At 38.0% G+C, this 16,266-nt stretch overlaps 1 protein-coding gene across 2 annotated transcripts in view; it reads right to left on the bottom strand.

The window, feature by feature from the left end:
• Positions 1–235: 235 nt before the first annotated feature.
• LOC121367624 overlaps positions 236–16,266 on the bottom strand; it is a 50,999-nt gene continuing 34,968 nt past the window's right edge. For both annotated transcript variants that reach the window (XM_041491911.1, XM_041491912.1), the window contains one exon: positions 236–6,155. In XM_041491911.1, the coding sequence (XP_041347845.1) occupies positions 1,741–5,979 (4,239 nt within the window). In that variant the 5' untranslated portion in view covers positions 5,980–6,155 and the 3' untranslated portion in view covers positions 236–1,740. The remainder of the gene's footprint in view (positions 6,156–16,266) is intronic.

Raw genomic sequence — 16,266 nt, forward strand, 5'->3', positions numbered from 1 at the left:
GAAACAAGGATGATACTTACTGTGTACATACACTTTGTTGGTGGAGGGGCGGGACATAGCCCAGTGGTAAAGCATTCGCTTGATGTGTGGTCGGTATAGGATTGGTCCTCATCTGTGGGCCCATTGGGCTATTTCTTGTTCCAGCCAGTGCACCACGACTGGTATATCAAAGGCCGTAGTATGTGCCATCCTGTCTGTGGGATGGTGCATATAAAAGATCCCTCACTACTAATTGAAAAATGTAGCAGGTTTCCTCTCTAAGACTGTATATTAAAATTATCAAATGTTTGATATCCAATAGCCGATGATTATTAATCAATGTGCTCTAGTGGTGTTGTTAAAAAAAAAAATTATTGGTGAAAAGTACCGTACAAAAAACCACAAGTCTCCACATTAACATGACTTTTCTATGAAGTATGTAATTTGTTTGTGATTGTGAACTATTTTGAAGAATCCACCTTGTAGAATTCTCCTAATATATACTATTTGATTATTGATGTTTGATTATTTACTATAAACACTTGTGCAGAAATAGTTAAAAATAAAAATATCCAATAAAAGCAGGAGAAGCAAATGCCCCGAGGTTACAAATATTATATTGGTTGATGCTAATGCAGAACAGCAAAAACCTCTAAAAGGTTACCTCTTTTCATTAAAGTCACACAACACTTCTAATGACAAGGGCCATATTTTCAAAACTATATTAGTGCTAAGATATTATAAAACAACCGAGGTCTAGGATATGGTTTTACAATATCGTAGTACTAAACTAGCTTTAAAAATATGTGGCCAGGACACCAAGAACCACAAGGCTGGCCCAAGTAACACAATGAATATGAAATTTTACTCATATTTAAAATGTGCTGCCAAAATACCTGAAATGCATTAAATGCACAGTTTACATTGAGAAACTTCAATTTCATCTGAATCATAACTTGAAACATCATCTTAAAGGGACAGACCTAGTTTCAACTCATGAACATTAACACCAACTTTAGTTAATCTACAAACCTGTAACAAATTTGGATAAAGTTACAATTGAGTGAAAGATGAGTCTGTGACTTTGAAATGGTGACTTACCTTCTAGAAATAGATAAAGCTTGACTCCATAACTGTTACTGTACAGAAATGGATAATCTAAACGATAAAATCTAAATATGTCTGATTTCAGTTATCAAACACGGCTCTAATAGTCAAAAATATGCCTTAGTGTTTAAAAACTAGGGCATGTCCCTTTAATATAAAAAGTTAATTTCCAAAATGCTATATGTCCATTTACGTCATTTTGAGAAAAAACATGATTTTGTTGCAACATGATGTAGCACCGGTATATATTATATGAAACATGGGCATAGATCACGTTTTAATGTAAACTTTATTGTCCTTTTGATGACCTTCATTGCTTAACTCAAAAATCTGGAAATTGCTTTATATCACCTTTTGGAAATGAACTCTTATTATCATCTGCAGCATTAAGTCTTCAATTTCATCTGAATCTAATAAACAGAAACATCATCTTAATATTATCTGCAGTATCAAGTCAGACTGATTTCATTTGAATCTGATAACCAGAAACATCATCTTAATATTATCTGCAGTATCAAGTCGGACTTCAATTTCATCTGAATCGTACCTAGAAACATCATCTTAATATTATTACCTGCAGTATCAAGTCAGACTTTGATTTCATCTTAATCTAATAACCAGAAACATCATCTTAATATTATCTGCAGTATCAAGTCAGACTTCGATTTCATCTGAATCCGAGCTGCTGGTCAGTAAGCGCCTTGCTGCCCCACTGTCAAGGCTGTGATCAGCTGCTGGTTTATCATTTCCATTGAATGTATCATCAGACGAATACTGACCACTGACCGACTTGCCAACCTTCAAGTGTTCATCCATCTCATGCTGGCGCTCAAAATCCAGCAGTGAGAAGTACTTCAGATTGTCCAGGTCTTTTGTTTTTATGTAGTTTGAGTTATCACTCCGGCTCCTGAACAGCTTCTGTCGCCAAGATTCCCTCTTCTCATCACTGATATCACCGAGAGCTGACCTTGACCTTCTGAGCATGGGCAGCGGGTGAGATGCCTGGTCCTCGAGGTAAGCTTCTATGGTGGATCTCTCGACACTGTCGCTGATTCGAAACGAAGGTCTTGTCAGAGTCCCACACGAAGATGCACTGTCGGTAACAATGTCAGAACCTTTGGTGTCACGCAGACTGCGAAATGCTTTGTCTATCTCCATGTCCATACTGTCGGCGAGACTGAGAGAAGATGGAGGGCGGAACATTACACTGCTGGCTAAACTACTCTTCCTTGTGTAACCGTGGGAGGATGCCCTGTCAAAGCTGAAAGGATCCTCCATCATCAAGTAAGCACCATTAATAATTCCATCTCCTGATTTGAACGTCAGCATCTCCTGTCTCGGTCCCCCGGTGTAGCTGTCCACTATCTTATTGATGTCATTATCAGTCTGAAAACGAACGTACCCATCCTCTATGATAAGTAACGATGTTGGTCTCGACAGTTCTCCACTGCTAGGTTGAACAACAACAGGAACAATGCTAGCTGTGTCACTCATATGTACCTTTTTCTTTCCATTCATCTGTCCGTTTGTCCGGCTGGCAGACATGTGAAGATCAACCTGATCATTGTCCCATCCCAGTGAATCATTAATGCCAGTATGATTACACGAAGACATTTCTAAACATGGAGCACACAACATGTAACAAAAACAGTGCGTGTACTTCTGATTGTACCGGAAAGGCTGCGAGGCAATGTAGCTCATCGTCAGACACATAAGACATTCGGTGAGTCGGAGTGCTGTGTGGTAAATCCACCAAGCCCATGCTTCCGGCTGCTTGTCAGACATTACTCCATACACACTGACTATAGAATACACCTCCAGTATGACCGTAACTAACCCAAACACGGCCGCAAGCAACGTCACCTTCACAGCCAAACTCAGAGTGAACTTTTTACGTTCAGAATTAGACTCATCTAGATAACTTTTACCTGCTGTCATATACTGAAATGTCTTCTGTCTTTTCACTGCAGAGTAGTACAGTCTTCTAAAAACATAGGTATATCCACAGAAGAGAAACAGGCCCCAGAGAATGTAGAGGAGCTGACACATAAACAGCATCATCCTAGCTCCCGATGACAGCCCCATAATAATATCTGATGAAATCTGAACAACAAAATGAAATAAAATTATCACAATTAAATATTTCAGTTTTTGAATTCTTGGAGGAACAAGCTGCATCTGTGTTGCTGTCAGCAGTGAAAACAATAGAATACTGAAGGCAGATGTCAAACACGGGAAAACTGAGCTGTATAGGAAATATTGCAGCACGTCTGGGAATGCACCATTTGAATTGTATCCATCAAAGAACAAGTAGAATGCTCTCATGGCACAGAAGTAAAATATCAACAAGTTTAATGTGAAGAAGTATCGCCGACTCAACAAGCGGTTTATCTGCCACAACTGAATCATGCTGGCAATGACAAAAACTGCTATTAGTGTGAAAACACTGCCAAACAGGTAGAGATGTGCTGGCCAGGCAAACTTCCACTTCTTCTTGGCCAACTTCCAGTCAGGACCAGGCTCTGCTATACCTTGAGGGGGTTCCATTGTCGCATATGGGTTCTTGGTCCCAGGATTAGATTCTGGGGTGGGTTCTGGGGTTGCTACTGGTTCTTCTTTGGACTTGGAAGATGGTGTATTTGTGACTTCTGCCTTAGAAGTTGTAACATGTGTTGTCTCTACATTATTAACAGAGCTGGTCTGAGGATCACTAGATGTAGATGTCTGTATGACCACCGTCAGTGCTATGGTGCTATTTTGGTTTGGATTTGCTTCTGTAGCTTGGGTTACTGGACTTGCTGTATCAACTGACATTTTAGTGGATGCTGTTTCAGTCACCTTGCCAACAGCAGTCTCTACAAATGTGGCACTGATTGAGGGCACAGAGCTGAATGTTACAGACCCAAAATTACTTCCCTCAGCTGTTACTGGTTCTAGGCTGCTGCTTCCAGATTCTGCTGTCTCTGGGCTGCTTCCTTCAAACACTGGCTTAGTACTAGTCACTAGAACAGTACTGCTCTTTTTTCTTGATGTTGCTGGTTCAGGACTGATGCCACTAGCTGTTGTTAATGTGCTTCCTTCAGTTACTGCAGAAGGGAATGACTGTGTATTGTCAGTGGACACATCAGTTCTGTTTGCATATTCTAGACTTATCGCAGGGACTGGCCCTGGTGATGAACCTGACTGTGATGATAATCCAGGTTCAGGTGATGATTTTTGAGATGTTGAAGGTTCTGTAGCTGGTTCTGTAGCTGTCTCTGTAGCTGATTTTGAAGATGTGACAATTGTTGCAGGCAAATTTGACATGAAACCATTTACAGTTGTCAGCACTGGAGGATCTTCCTGTTTTGAAGCATTGTTGGATGTTGGCAGAGGTAAAATACTGGCTTCAGTACTATGCTGGAAAGATTTAGTGTTCTGTGCAGTTTTTAAGTTTTCAGCAGATGGTTCTATGTGTTTGGTAGTGGAGGTAATCAATTGTACTAAATTCTGACTCAACTGCTTTGAAGGATCTAGTTTTGGAATGCTTGTTGTCTGGCCCCGTTGAACTGATTCTGTATAGTGGACTGGACTTGAAGTTGAGATATATGCATCATGTTCACGGTTTTCATGTGGAGATGTCATATGTCCAGGTGTAGTGACCACAGTTCGAACATTGTTTGAACCAACACTGGAGGTGTTTCTAATCTCTGGATGTTTCAAATTATCATCAAATTCTGGAGATGTTTTAACTGAAACAGTTGTAGTACTACTAGACAGATTCTCTAGGCCACCATCTGGAAACTGTGTTGAAGACTTATCATTAACTCTGCTAGCTGTAGATGGCTTATCATCAACTATGCTTGCTGAAAAACTGGGCACATTAGAAACTTTGTTTGTTTTCACATCTAAAGTGGTACTTAATGTTACCATCTCAACACCATTAGTCTGTTTAACAAAATCTGTAGCTGGCAAACTTGATGAAGTTTTAGAAGCACTGGTTGAATTACCAGAGAGCAAAACATTGTCATGTTTTACGGAATCACTTTTTTTATCTGATTCCGAACCACCAGTTACACCCTGTACTTTATCATTATTTGTTTTTTGGATTGGTGCAACAGAGGACAACTGTTGACTGACAAAATTATCTCTTCTTTTAGAAGTCTTACTTGAACTATTTTGAGCTTCATTCACAGATTTCTTAACACGGTGAACCAACACGATATATTGATTTCTCTTCTGTGATGATGGTCTCTCAAGGCGGTTTGCATCATTGTCTGTCTTTTCCTCCAGCTCATCATTATATAATTGCGTAATTTGATAGAAAACACCCTGCAGCTTCTTTCTCTTCCTATACTGGTCAAGGAATTCACGTTCTTTCAAAAGGGCACCATGATTACTTCTTTCCAAGAGTATTGTGTCAGGTTTATTAAAGTGCCATCGTTGTCTAGAATAGGAAACATCTGAATTAAATTCCTTCCCTTGCCTGGAAATGGATTTAAACGGAACAATGGATTGTCTATTTGTAGATTCACCAGTGTCTGGCATAAATGTCTTCTGGAGGAGTAACGTTCCACCCTTGAAGGCATAACTTGGTCTATTTTCATCTACAGGATTATGAGATATTAGATGAACAAAGCTGGTATTCAGATCTCTTGGCTTTGGGTGACCATTTTGATTATAACTGGACAGGTTTCTAGTTGTCAGTTTGTCATAAACCTGTGTATCCTGGGTGCCACCATTTTTATTGTAACTCAGTGTTTTGCTCTTCAACTTGCTGTATAATTGTCTGATCTGGGTTTCATGGTTTTTATGGATTTCCTGGTCATCAAGTCTTAAAATTCCATATACTCTGCAGACACACACACACATGTACATGCACAAGATGGTAACACGTAAGTTGTGCTTTTCCATGACCGAGCTGGCAGGACGACATCCCTCAGAAGACACACGTGAAGAATGCACACCGCGATCAGTGCCTAATCATTGGTCATGTGATCATCATTCAGCCATTCACCTGTTGGTGGATGATTCCAGTTTCCTGTCTTAGGTTCATCTTGCTGATCAAACAATATCAGATCTCCAGCAGTCTGCAAAGAAACAAATATATTTTAAATACCTTAAGGTCTATATCAGTTTATCAATCTAGTCAGTTTATCAATCTAGTCAGTTTAAATCTCTCTATTTTCCTCTCTCTTTTAGTGTGTGTATTTGAGAGACAGTCGGGGGGGGGGGGGGGGGGGGGGGGGGGGGGGAGAGAGAGAGAGAGAGAGAGAGAGAGAGAGGAGGAGAGAGAGAGAGAGAGAGAGAGAGAGAGAGAGAGAGCGCATTCACTCAGCTCTTAGGCAATCTATAAATAAATAAAGTCTATTTACCTGTCTATATCTGTTTATCAATCTAGTAATTTCAAATGCATGTGCATACAGTGATAGACACAGACAGACAAAACCATCCACTACCATCATTAATTAATCTATAGTTCAAGTGACATCAGCCTTGGTAAAATGACTCCACATGTCAGTTTGACAGTTTGACAGATTGACTAACACACTTACACATTTATCATTTGAGGGACTTTACCATCCTGAGAAAATTGACAATAATATGCAACCAAACCAATATAAAATTTTAAAAGTGTAAGTAACTGTAACAGGATGATTATGAACCTGCCATTTGCACATTCAATATTGTATCTCTGCACAAGACAGATTCCAAAATAGTTGTGAGAGTATGCAGCCATGACTCACTGTCAGGTGCAAATTATCTCCAGATGGAGGTGATTTTAACCATGATATACGATTAGAACTCCATCTGTAGAATACCATAGTTTGACACCCAATACCCGATGTATTTTTTGTGTGCAGGTGTTCATTAAACATTCATTCATTCATTCATTCCATCTGTATGAGGACTGCCATTTTATAGTGCACCAATACAGATGCTAAAAACAAATTCTACATCTTCCATAGACAAAGGGAGGTCTGTCTAAATGTGAATACAGATGTGCATAGAATAATATTTCAAGTGTTTTTTTGTTATTAATTTCAGTTTGGTTTAACGTGAGAAGAAAAGTAAAAGTGTTTAGGAAATAACAAAAAACACCAACTAGTTTTGTGTGCAAGTTACAAAACATTCTGCTAATAAATAAATAATCTGTAGTAATTTCCACATTATGAAAAAAGGGCATTCCCTGTGGGACAGACTATAAGTACATGTATTTCACATTATTTTGTGGGCAAAGTAGCTTTAAAACATTATAGTGTCTATATTATTCACCATGCTGCATTATGGTACAGGTTCTAAGTGTATATAATGATATTTGTAAATCAATTTAATAAAATGGACCCAAAATTATACAATTAAACCTTTTTTTCTTTCTTTTTACATTCTGTGATATATCTGTAGTGTCATATCTATATATACATGACAGATGTATGAGAACATCTGTAAGTGATTATGATATATTTTGAAGGTAAAGCAGGTGATACATCTTATTTTTGATAAGCGATCTTTTTCTCTGCCCTGAGGCAGGTATTTCACAAACACACCTCAAGTACAGGTACAATCCTGATAAACATTGAGTCAAGCTGAATAAAAATAGAATAAAGTAAAATACCACTTCGTTCCTAAATCCATTTCACTAAAACTACCACCCATATTAAACAAAATACAAACAATTAACAAACAAACAAACAAACAAACATACATACATAAATAAATATAATTAAAAAAATCAACAACCACAACAACAACACAAAAATGTTTTGAAAATTTTAAAAACATAAAAATAAACAAACAAACAAACAACCCCCCCAAAACCCCCAAAAACAGAAACCAACACCTCTAAACAACAGCTAAAATGCACTCACCACCTTCCTTCCAAAACCATTATCCAAATTACTCAACTGGGGAAATCAAGGAGAAATAATTAAGTGTTGACTGTTACTAACCTGGTGTCAATCAATATGCCTCTGATGGGGTCATTATTACTTCACCTATAATAACAGGTAAATACAGGACTGGTGTAACTGTTCCCAAACTGAAGATATTAAATATGGGTTATGTCACAGTTGACAGAAAGGAAAAGAAAGAATGAAGGACAGACCTATGGATGGACAGGCAGACAGATGGACATAGAGGCATACTGAGAGAGAGAGAGAGAGAGAGAGAGAGAGAGAGAGAGAGAGAGAGAGAGAGAGAGAGAGAGAGAGAGAGAGAGAGGGAAAAGAGAGAGGGGGGAAGAGAGAAAGAGAGAGAGAGAAAGAGAGAGAGTGAGAGAGAGAGATATAAAGAGAGAGACACAGAGAGAGGGAGAGAGAGAAAGAAAGAAATGGGGAGCAGGGGCGGCACAGTGTAAAAAAATAGTGGTACGGCTTGTGGTTGCCAGACTCGCCTTTCAAATTACTTGTAAGGACATTTTCACAGATATAGCAAATATAACCCACACACACAAACAAAAGTGGTACGGCTGTCCCTGGGGAGCCAGGGATATTGAAAGATAGAGAATTATTACCTTTCAAAAAACACAAAACATGGTTCTATTTTCAAATGTAAGATAGAATTATTTTTGATAGAGCTCCGTATTCATATGTGTAAAAGTCAACATATAATACATACTTATATACTAAAAATATGTTTATGAACAAAGACCTGCTCGTTCGTGGGATAGCTCTATCCTAAATATACTTGCAAGTAATTATGTAAATTCCACCAGAAGCCCTAAGGTCCCTAATAATCTAGATCAAGCAGAACTAGACAGATTAAGATAATCTCGTGTTAATTAGCACACCCACCAGCCACCCTACAGAGGTACAGAATCAGATGTCAGCTGTTATTTAACAGGTGAATATAGGTAAATTGAGGTACTTTAATACAGGTGTATACATAAATAAGGTATATTCAGATAAATACAGGTGTATACAAATGAAAACAGTTAAGAACAGTTTTTTTCCCCAAAACTGCAGGTTTTAAACAATGCAATAAGACCATAGCTAGCACAGTCTATTTGTTAAATCTCATTTAAAAGGGGATAAGTTGGGGATAAATAGGTTTCTGGCTGAAATGAGAAATAGCCCAGCCAGTGTTCCACAACTGGTGTAATAAAGATCATGGTATGTACTATCCTGTCTTTGGGATAACACATATAAAATATCCATTACTGCTAATAGAAAATATTAGCTTATGGAGTAGTGACAGTGGATTTCCTCTCTAACAATTTGTGGTTATGTGGTCGATACCATATCATTAAATGTTTTTTCTCTTTACTTTCCTACCTAATAGCCAATATATATTTGTAGTGCTGGGGTATTTTTAAACATCCATCCATCTGTCCATCCAACCATCCATCCATTTATCTATCCAGCATCCATTCAATATCCATCCATCCGGTATCCATTCAGCATCCATCCGGTATCCATTCAGCATCCATCCATCCATCCATCCATCTGGCATCCATTCATCCATCCGTCCATCCATCCATCCATCCAGCATCCATCAATTCATCCATCCGGTATTTTTATTCAGCATCCATCCATCCATCCATCTGGCATCCATTCAGCATCCATCAATCCATCCAGCATCCATTCAGCATCCATCCATCCATCCATCCATTCCATCCATCCATCTGGCATCCATCCATTCATCCATCTGGCATCCATCCATTCATCCATCCTGTATCTATTCAGCATCCATCCATCCATCCATCTGGCATCCATCCATCCATCAATCCATCCATCCAGCATCCATCCATCCATAATAGTCTTTGCCATGAACAAAATCAAGGCAACCTGAAGATCACTCTCCTGAAATGGTGCTAGTTGAGCAATCACGTGAAGTTTCAAAAGAGTATAAATTAAAAAGTATATAAAAAATGGCAAGGTGATCAATTTGCTGCTCTTCTAAAACATTCCAGGTGTGCGTGGAGGGGAGTGGGAGTGATTACTCACCTTTCCTGGTGATACACACACAAAAATAGTGTTGGAAAACATTGCTTCTATGATCATTAATTAACTAAATGGTAGGACTTTCGTTTGGCACTGTCTCGTATAAAGAACATTATAAATACTTATAGTTAGGGTTTGGGTTAGTGACAGTGCCAAAGGAAAGCCCTTCGTACTAAATTTGAGTAAGTTATAACAGTGTATATACTGATGTTTTGAATCTCTGTAACACACTAATGTATGAGAACAACCTTCAACTCTGGGCAGGACGTAGCCAGTGGTAAACTGCTCACGTGGTGCATGGTCGAGGGGAGGGGGAGGGGAGCAGGATGTACCCCAGTGTTAAAAGGTCTGCCCGATACGTGGTCGGTTTGAGATCGATCCCTGTCAGTGGGCCCATTGGGCTATTTCTTGTTCCAGCCAGTGCACTACAACTGGTATATCAAAGGCTGTGGTATGTGTTATCCTATCCATGGGATATAAAAGATCCCTTCCTACTAATGAAAAATTATAGTGTTTCCTTTCTAAGACAATATGTCAAAATTACCAAATGTTTGGCATCCAATAGCCGATCACTAATAACTCAATGTGCTCTAGTGGTGTCGTTAAACAAAACAAACTTTAACTTTTAATAAACAAATGTACGAGAACAACTTGTAACTCTCACCTTTGTTGCTTTGTGACTGTGAGTGCTCTGATATGGCCTGTGAAATGTTAGAGTGACAGAGGTGACACAGTGATGTGTTGGTGTTGACGTAAAAACAGACACTGGGTGAGTGCATTCCAATTACGTGATTGGCCCACAGTGCTGCGCTCCCATCGTTCACTAACAATGACAGATGGCAATGTCTGGATGCCTCAACCAGGAAGTTCAACTTGAGAACCGAGGAACGGCACACACAAATATATTATTACCTACTTACATTTATATACAAATAGTTTATAGACAATAGCCCACAGGACAAAGGCAAGCCGGACAATAGCTAATCTGTTTTGAGAGAAAATAGACAATAGCCCACCATATATTATATTCAGAAGAAGAAAATACACACACACACACACACACACACACAAACACACACACATGCACATGCACACATACACACACACACACAAATCACACACACATGCACACAAATCACACACACAAGCACACAAATCACACACACATGCACGTGCACACATACACACACACAAATCACACATGCACACAAATTACACACACATGCATGTGCACACAGACACACACACAAATCACACACATGCACACAAATCACACACACATGCACACACAATGGTATAATGTTTATTTGGAGAGCCTGTTACACTGATATCGAACCAAGCCGAATAAACATGAAATCAAGATGTAGTAACCTGATTATTATGTTTTATCATACAGCCCCTTTCAAGCTACATTTTTTACCATTTGTTTGTAAAAATAAACACAAGTTTAGGTCTGCCTTGAATGTGCCATCCATCCATTCTCTCACTCACACACACTCATCAATCCATCTAAACATCCATACATCAATCGAAATACCACAATCCCACCCACATCCATCCATTTATCCATCCATCCATCCATCCAATTAATCACACCCATCCATCTATCTATCCATTTAAATTCATCCATCCATCCATCCAAAATAGCCATCCATAGATCCACCCATCCACATCTATCCTTCCACCCACCTAGACCCATTCATCTATCCATTCATTTATCCAAACCATCCAAAACCCATCCATACAATCAACCAGCTCAACCACCCACATGCACCCAAATCTATCCATCCATCCCAATATCCATACAATGAACCAGCTCAACCACCCACATGCACCCAAATCTATCCATCCATGCCAATATCGGTATGTGGAATGGGTTTCCCAAGTTGTAACTTTTCATTTCATTTCAACTTATTTTCATGCTTATATCCAGTTAAGGTTCAAGCATGCTGTCCTGGGAACATACCTCAGCTATCTGGGCTGTCTGTCCAGGACAGAGGGTTAGTTGTTAGTTGGTTAATGGTTAGTGAGAGAGAAGAGGGTGTAGTGGCCTTACACCTACCCATTGAGCCCTTAAGAACTTACTCTGGGTTGGAGCCGGTATCTGGCTGCGAACCCTGTACCTATCAGCCTTATGTCCGATGGCTTAACCACAACACCACCGAGGACATCGGTATGCAGAATGGTTGTCCCATGTTGTAAGTTTGTAAGAACCGGACTTCTCTGATTAATTGATCTCTGTAACATCATGACCCTCATTGTGTAATTAGCTGTGTAATGAACCAGAACACCAAAATTTAATTAATCTCCCAAATTGTGGATTACCTGTAATCCACACAGTCATGTAATCTACCGTGACCTAACACAGACGTAACAGTGACTGCACATAGCTTGGTGATTGCTAGTTCTGCATTGGACAAGTTACAACAAATACCAATCAGAGGAATTTAATAATTGGCCATGGTGGCTTAGAGATTAGGTACATGGTTCACACATCCCAGCATGTTTTAATGGCTTAGTGGTGAGAATCAAGTTTGAAACCGCTCACAGTCAAAATCCAAAATGATAGAAATGATGTCTCTAGTAAATCATAAAAATATTAGCTGTCTTAAAATTTAGCAAAATCCAAATAAGTGGCATATGAGCAACATAAAACTTTAGTGAGGTCATCAGATCAGACACTAAAAACGTTAAGCTGAATTTGTAAGATCAGCTGAAATAATATTTTGTTTATCAATTTTGACTTTATGCAGCTAACAAACAACTTATATTAGTAGGAAATTGCTGTAATGTGCATGCTAACATTGTTGCTTGCTATTCTTTGTTTTAATCACTAGCATGTAACTATTGTTGCTTGCTATTCTTTGTTTTAATCAATAGCATGTAACTATTGTTGCTTGCTATTCTTTGTTTTAATCACTAGCATGTAACTATTGTTGCTTGCTATTCTTTGTTTTAATCACTAGCATGTAACTATTGTTGCTTGCTATTCTTTGTTTTAATCAATAGCATGTAACTATTGTTGTATGTTCAAGTAATCATTGGAAAAACAATTGCACAAAGGTGTTGTTGTTTTTTTAACAGTCTATTGTACCTTTTTGTAACGAAATATTAGTGTCTTGTACAGCCTCGCTAAATTGACTAACATTTCCTAATTTACAGTATTTAATCTGTGTGAAAAAGTGATATAAGTTAATTTTATATTTATGTGTGATGTTTAGATTTCAAATATATCTACATGTACATGTCATGTTTGAATTAAAAATAGATATGTTTATATACTTCTCTTTTACTCATATGAAGGGGTTTTCACCAGAGGGGTTTTGACTGGAGGGGTTTTGTCAAGAGGGGTTTTAACCACAGGGGTTTTGACCAGGAGTGGTTTTAACTAGAGATATTTTTTTGTTTTGTCCTGGGAGGTGTTTTGACCAGAGTGGGTATAACCCGAGGTGTTTTGACAAGAGGAGTAATGACTCGGGAGATGTTTTTTTCACCAGGAGGGGTTTTGACTGGTTACCCAAAGGAGAGGTATAATTAAAGGACACTACACTAACTTCCCTCTCACTAACCACCAATCGCTAACTCACTGTTTTAGTCAGGCAGCCCAGATAGCTGAGTTACACATATGTCCAGGGCAATATGCTTTATCCTTAATTGGACATAACCATAAATATCAAGTTAAATAATGCTTAGTGTCCAAAATATATTTCTAATTCTGAAGTCAATGTTTGGAAATGTTGTAGGCCTGTTTTTGCATGGAAACATAATTGTAACTCGTAGACAGAAAACGAATCATTACAAATAATATATTTAAAAAAATACATATACCATATCCTTTAATTGTTACCATGATCAATATTCAATAATAATGTCATTTGTGTGAAAAATAAATGTCAAACACATGTAAAACATACAATAAATTTAGATGTGACCACAAATATAAACTTACCATGTTGTGCAAAATTGGCTCCAGACCTTCATTGTTAAAACTTAACAGTGAACATTTTAGAATTAATAAAGCATTCACTATTTCATTTTGTCCAATTCTGATCTAATAATGTAACAATAACTTTTATCCTCTTTATTTTTCTGTGTTTGTTTATTATTTTTATTAGCACTTTGGAAATATTCAAATTCTTTTCTGCTTTTATCATCATGTTTATAATTGTTTTCAAAACAACCTATTAGTAAAATGTAGGGGAAGGCCTATTGGCCAAATTCCAAACTGCTTGACAGTACAAATATTGTTTAAACCAACTGCAACAAGCCACAACAACAACCATCTATCACAGGAATTTATTAAACACCATAGTCATAGCTTAAAACATTTCTCAATTTAATTTCAGCAAAACACTTTTGCTCTTTTGTACTCAAGATGGCGAAAACCATTTAATACCAATAAAATTATTTATATACCCATTATCTCCTTGAGATCTAAATGGGGCAGAAAAGACTCTATAAACTCGCTGATGTGTGATGATGGAAAGCAGTCACACAGTAATTTACATTAGTACTGAGCACAGCCGTTAGTAAAATTTAATATGCAGGTACTCCATACGAGCGAGGTCCCTAATGTTTGCTTCACTGTTCACTCAGTTGTGGATTCCTTATACATTCTAGACCTATTACCAAACATCAAGATCTCAAATCATTTAGGCCTTAGTACGCATGTGTCACTTTCCTATACAGTGAAACCTCTCAAAACCAGACCCTCTGTAAAGCAGAATCCTCTCAAACCCTTTTAAATATCTGTACAGAAGTGAACCTCTCTAAACTGGATACCTCTTAAAACCAGACATTTTACTTGGTCCCAAAGGTGTCCGGTTTATAGAAGTTTCACTGTATAATAGGGGTCATGATACACCTACCTCATAACATTTACATTTATGGAGGAGGTCATGGATGGAAGGGCCCAGGGAAATGAACTGAAAATAGGGCAGACCTTCCTTTCTCCACCCTTCTGACATAAATATCTGATTAAGCTTGTCAGTATTCTACTTTTTACGTGAACATTTGTAGAAACCTTTTTTAACCCTTTGTATAATCCCTTTTTAACTTCCTTGTAAATAAAGTTTATTTAATCATCAATTAAGTATTTTTTATCTAATCATGTGTATAAACGTTTTTAACGTTTTTTTAACCTCTTTTTTTTCGTTCCGAGTACAGTTAAACTCTGGCTCTTGTCAGAAATCATGCTCGCAATGAGCATGCTTGAACATTAAATTGATATAAGCACGTTAATTCCCGACATCTGACCTAACGGTCATTTGTGGGCATACATACATACCTACCTCATGATATAATACTTATCACGATACATAGCCCACAATATGATATGTATCACGATACCTGATTCACAGTGTTTCCCCAGTAAAACAAGAAGTTGGAACTTTAGCGAAATAATTTTAAAATAAGAAATAAATATGACAAAAGTGAAAAAGTGATTAAATACAGTTCAATGTGGAAACACCACATCATAGACATACTGACACAAGCAGGCACATATTTTCTGTTCACTTCACTGTCTTTCCTTGAAGGAAATAACTTGTCACCAAGTACATCTCAGTACAAATTGGTGTTGGTAAATCAATACGAAATTAAAAAATGAATCAATACATGAATACATGAATGTATTTGTGTATCCCTACTGTACAACCAACTATATTTAACAATTTGTGCTAAATTTGTTTCTTAATGCATCAGCTATTAGATAACATTTGAAAAGTCTTATTCTCACATATAATCAAGGGGACCCAATCAAAGCTCCTCGGGCAAGTTCTCTACTGACTGATCTGGAGCCTGCTCCTAACTTGTGATAAACATAGCTGTTGTTTAGCCTTGAGCACTCACACATTTGTGATAAACATAGCTGCTGTTTAGCCTTGAGCACTCACACATTTGTGATAAACATAACTGCTGTTTAGCCTTGAGCACTCACATTTGTGATAAACATAGCTGCTGTTTAGCCTTGAGCACTCACACATTTGTGATAAACATAGCTGCTGTTTAGCCTTGAGCACTCACACATTTGTGATAAACATAGCTGCTGTTTAGCCTTGAGCACTCACACATTTGTGATAAACATAGCTGCTGTTTAGCCTTGAGCACTCACACATTTGTGATAAACATAGCTGCTGTTTAGCCTTGAGCACTCACACATTTGGGGGACAGGGACATAGCCCAGTGGTAAAGTGCTCATCTAATGCGCGGTTGGTCTAGGATCGATCCCCATTTGTGGGCCCATTGGGCTATTTCTCAT

This window comes from Gigantopelta aegis, chromosome 3 (assembly GCF_016097555.1).
Source record: "Gigantopelta aegis isolate Gae_Host chromosome 3, Gae_host_genome, whole genome shotgun sequence".
NCBI lineage: Eukaryota > Metazoa > Mollusca > Gastropoda > Neomphalida > Peltospiridae > Gigantopelta > Gigantopelta aegis.